Here is a 5,293-nt window from a genome sequence, read left to right as displayed (position 1 = left end):
GTTTAAGCGGCAAACTGGATACGGTTTAGAAGATCCGTACAATGTCCATAAGGGAGACATTATATTCAGGTTATCCGTATGTATCTTCGGTTGAATTGCCCAGCTATCATATATGCTGGAGTTTAACGTAGAAAAAATGTCTGAGTTTAACGTTGGGCGGCAGGTAAAGTTAATTCTCACTAGAAGGCATAAAATAATAAGAACATTTGTAGTAATCGCTGCCATTATTAAGAGTGATTTAATTACCTTATCAGTGGTTGAATGTCGTCCAGGAGCTTAGCAAAGTCAATCAAACAGGTAAACAAGTGTTGGTCAGCTGATTAAAACTTCCCGCCAAGCGCAACGAAGCAAATCAAATGTAAACAGGATAAAAACGGAATAAAAAAACACCAAAATACATCAAAAAACTGTACATATCCATATAAAACTTCTTTAAAAAGTATTTATGATGTCGTTGATACTTAGATCGAGGTGATCAATATTGCACTTAGGCTTAAAAACAGCAAAAAAGTCGAGCTAGGCTTAGGATGAAATCACCGCCCAGACCGGGCACCTCTCCTTTGATCGTTGCCTGGGTCCGACTCGCCCTCGTCGTAGTATGGTCTTACGAGGATTAAAACTAGATAAAAACGATTAAAAATTTCAGATAAAATAGTTAAAATACAGGCTGAGCGTAGATCCAGATCTTACTGTTCCATATGTTGTTCAATTGATTGATGTCGATCCCGAACAATCAGTAAACTGATATGGCTTCCCTTCGGTAGTAGGTAAGGGTGTCTTATGTCATACGACAGTGGTGCATTCTTAATTCGTCCACCAACACGGTACACTCCTTCTTTCTCATCGAAGACTGGATCTAGCTTCATGATGTTGTGATCATTAAAATTTATCTCAGCTTGTCCCTGTCGGATCCAAAGCAACTCAGCTTCCTTCAATGCATGTGGTGAAGGCCACTCAGAAATTTGTGAAGTTAACTTCTTTAACCATTGGTTCTTTGGTAACTGCTTTAAGGACACAACTCTTGCTGTGACCATTTTAAGTTTTGGCCAACTAGAAAACTTGGTGGGATCAAGTATTCTTTCAAATTCAGGGATAGCCTTTATTTTGAGTGTTAGTGTCTTAGCATTACGGACATGGAATTTCTTTTGTTCTCCATCTTCAGGAGCTACTTGAACATTTGTAGGAGTTTTAGGCCAAGAGATTGGTGGTGATCGTAGGAACTCCGGTCCATCGATGACTTGCTTCATATCGTCAATGTTTCCTCCTCTTGAAACAATATCTATAGTGTTCTGGTCTGATGGTACAAAGGCAATATCTTTGATCGGGTCAAATTCAGAAGTGATCTCACCTACACGGTATGCAACGTACGATCGGAAAGATTTAGATTGACCTCTCAGCCAACTGATGGCAGTCATACTGTCTGTCCAAATCTTTGAATAAACTATGTCAAACCTCAAAGCATTCTTTACAGTGAGCATCAGCCTTGAAAGCAGCAGAATTGCTTGAAGTTCTTTTCTGGGGATGCTTGATTGTTTAAGTGGTGTGAGTCTGGCTCGGGCGCACACAAACGACAAATAAGCTTCAGTTGACTCTTCATGTGACCACCTTAGCCAAACTCCGATACCCATAGCATCTTCTGAAGCATCACTTGCACCATGCATAGATACTTTAGGTAATGGTCTTTTTCCTCTAAATGGCTCTGGAATAAGACATCTTGGAATTTCTATGTCACTTGCTTTTTCAAGGTCTTTATTGATTTCACTGAGAATAGCACAAAGTTCACCTCTCTGGTTAAGTGGTGTATCCCAATCAATGTTTAGTTGCCACAGTTTTTGTAACAGTGTTTTCGGTCGGACAAGGATACCGGAAAGCATACCGAATACGTCATAGTAAGAAGCGGTTTGTTTCAGAATGCTACGTTTAGTTGGGATTAGACCTTGAATTAGTTTTACCTCTTTGACCTTTAGAGTGTCGTTCACAAGGTCCCACTTTGTTCCCAAAGCTGTTGCAGCAGTGGCGTCTTCTGATTCATCACACATATTCCTAACGTTGGATTGCCATTTCCTGATATTGAAGTTTCCTTTCTTCAGAGTCTCAGTGAGTTTAGACTTTAAGTTGTCAGCCTCATTAGCATCAGTAACAGATTCATTCAAATCATCCATGTAAAACTGGTCAGTAACAATTCTTTCTAACTGTTTATCACCGGGTGCATGCTCAGATACTATATGCCTCAAAGTCACAATAGCCGCAGTTGGTGATGGCTTGTCACCAAATGTAACAGTCGTCAACTCGTACACTTGAATTGGATGGTTAGGATTCTCTCTGAACACAAATCGATGAAAGCGGGCATCATCAGAACTGATTTTAATAGCCTGGAACATCTTACTAATGTCGGCAATTATACCAACTTCGTTTTCTCGAAATCGTAGGGCAACATCAAAAAGATCTGTATTAACATTTTCTCCTTTATATAAATAATCATTAAGAGAATGGCCTTGAAATCTTGCCTTCCCATCATATACAACTCTCACAGGTGTTGTTTTGGATTCTTTGGTTACGGCAAAGTGTGGTAGAAACCACATCTTCCTTCCAGCCTCTCTATCTCTTTGTAGCTCTGCTTCTGTCACTCGACGAGAGACACCTCTTTTCAGTTGATCTCTCATTTGTTCGCAATACACTTCCCATTCTATGTTCCTATTCTCAAATTGCTTTTCTAGGCTCTTCAGTCTCTTCACAGCATACCCATAGTTATCTGGAAGGTCATTTGGTGCCCTTTTCCAAGGCAATCTAATTTCATAAGTTCCATTTGGCAGTTGTTTCACACTCTGATCAATTGCTTCCGTTGCCTTGCGGTTTGTAAGATGTTCAGAACATTTGCACTTCTTTGGTTCTAAACCCATTGTCTCAATGCCAAGAAAATCTTCCATTGGTCCAACTGCAGACACATTAACATAGTTGAAGAGTGCTGATGTGGTGAGTTGTCCTCCTTGGATAAACCATCCAAAAGGACACTTCACGGCTACAGGTTCATTGATACATTCACCTCGGAGGTACTCTTCCCAAATCATTAAGTGCGTGTTATCGACACCGAGCAGTACATCAATAGTTGGGTATGGAGCAACTTGTAAATCAATTTCATTTAGATGACTGTATTGTTTAAGCTGTTCTTTGTATACTATAGGAGCATCTCCGCAGGGTTCGTCTATTTCTGTGACGGTGAGTGGACAAGACCATGTACCATTTACGTCTTCAATATAGCAATTCAGCAATCGTAGTTTCTTAGTAATTTTCTTACCACCAACCAGACTCAGATCGTGTTTTTGATAAACATCTTGATTAGTAAGTGGAATGAGTCCCGATCTCAGAAGTGTCGCTTGGCTTCCACCATCCAATAAGATACGCACTAGACGGCGGGTTTTGCCACATCTCAGGTACCCCATAACAGTAGGTAAAGTCACTTGTAATTTACTTTCTCCATTGTGGGTGACCATGCCTGCCTGCTTAACAACTGTGGTTGGATCCGCTGGTTGAAAGGGTTGAGCATTGCAATTAAGATTGGGTTGATCCTTTCTTTCATACAAGACAGGACAAACAGCCGGAAAGTGAAGGTTACTTCCACAAGATGGAGTTCCGCAAGGCGCGGCAAATTGACAGGAATTCTTATCATATGGAGGTTTACCAGCAGAGCAATTGTTGTGACCACATCTAAAACAGATTCTGTTCTTTTTCATCACTTCATATTTCTCCTTTTGAGACAAACTTCGAAACTTGTTACAACTCTTTAAGAAATGAGTAGTCGCAGTTGGATGCAGTGCACACTTGGGATTTCTATTGTAGTCTGACTTGTATCCTTCTCCAGATGACACTACAGCAGCATTTGAAGCCTTCTTTGATGATGAAGATGATTCAGTTTCAGTCATGGGCATAGCTTTCTCAAGTAACAATAATTGGCTGTACAGCCATTTAACCAAGCCAGTGAGAGAATGACCTGTGTCGTTGTCTCTAACGCTTTTATAGTAAGCTATTCTGTGTTCTTCTGGTAACTTCTGTTTTATTTGGCTCAGCATGATTTTGCTGTTCAATTCTCCAGATAAACCAATGGTTTCCGCTCTGGTTTCAAACGTTTGAAGGGTTTGGACAAAACGACTCATGGCTGGAATGTTGATCTTGTCCTTACTTTCATAGGACTTTAAATTCTCTAGATCCTTCAACAGACTATCAACCACTCTGTCTTTGTCTCCATAGCGTTCATCTAACACTTCCCAAGCTCTAGCAACATCAATACATCCTTTAACCATGTTTCTTTCTTTGCTGTTAATCATAGATTCAGTTAGCTGGTAGAAACATTCAATCTCAGTTAGATTAGTTGCACAATGTGTAAATAATTCTTTAAATCTTTTGTAATCCCGGATGTTGCCATTAAATGTAGGATACTTCATCTTTGCCATAGTAGGCGTTGACCTTGCCATAGCAGGTCGAGGTGTAGGTGAACTGAATGCAGGCGGCGAGGCAACCGTACCAGCAGGCTGCGTTGAGGCTGATGTTTGAAGAGGAGTTGTAGGAGTTGAGAATGGTACATCGACTGTAGATTGTGAGTGGCGCAGGGTAATCTCCCGTTTTGCACATACCAACTTTTGAAGGAAATCCATCTCACATTCTGACATCCATTTCTCTTCCGTTTCAAATTCTCCTTGGTCTTCAAGTACATCAATCAGTTCAGAGTGTTTTAACTCGACTTTTCTGAACTGTTCCTCCGCCTTGGTAATGTAAGTTTTTAAAACATCTGGTTCGCAATTTTCTTTAAGTAGTGATTCTATCATGGACAGAGTCCTTGTTAACTGACCTTTGCTGTTCCGTCTGGTAAGCTTCAGTTTGTTTACGTCTGCCATTGTAATTATTTCACTAGTTGTTGAAGCTGTTGTGGAATCGGTGAGAATAATGAGGTGAACACGTTGTTGCAATATGTTGTCTTTATTAACTTTATTATTATTATTCAACAACTGTGTTGGGTTGTCTATAAGAAACATGATAATAAAGAATAGTGCGACTACCCCCTCTATAGTAATAGAAAGACGTAGACACTCGCACGCCAACTCGACTTAAACGAAGTGATAACGTCTAGCGAGGCCTAGAATATATGAACTTTAACAACAATAAAATGTATAATTTTTAAAGGTGTAAACAACTCAAAGACTGCCCCCGCAGACTCCTGGCTAAACATATTAATACACGATTATAATTAAACTCACCCAAAGGGTTCCAAATAACAAAATAAGATGATTACACTGCATAA

The 5,293-nt window shown here is 40.0% G+C and overlaps 1 protein-coding gene across 1 annotated transcript; it reads right to left on the bottom strand.

Annotated features, from left to right (window-relative positions):
• Positions 1-686: 686 nt before the first annotated feature.
• LOC144845160 (uncharacterized) lies at positions 687-4,889 on the bottom strand. Its single transcript, XM_078702313.1, has one exon. The coding sequence runs from the start codon at positions 4,887-4,889 to the stop codon at positions 687-689; it is 4,203 nt and encodes a 1,400-aa protein (XP_078558439.1).
• Between the last annotated feature and the right edge of the window lie 404 nt (positions 4,890-5,293).

This window comes from Antedon bifida, chromosome 6, assembly GCF_963402885.1.
Source record: "Antedon bifida chromosome 6, ecAntBifi1.1, whole genome shotgun sequence".
NCBI classification, from domain to species: domain Eukaryota; kingdom Metazoa; phylum Echinodermata; class Crinoidea; order Comatulida; family Antedonidae; genus Antedon; species Antedon bifida.
Note: the sequence above shows the minus strand (reverse complement) of the source record. Positions and strands in the feature narration are given on the sequence as shown.

Coding starts and splice junctions, on each gene's coding strand:
- LOC144845160 (XM_078702313.1), bottom strand. CDS start 4,889: ATGGCAGACGTAAACAAACTGAAGCTTACCAGACGGAACAGCAAAGGT.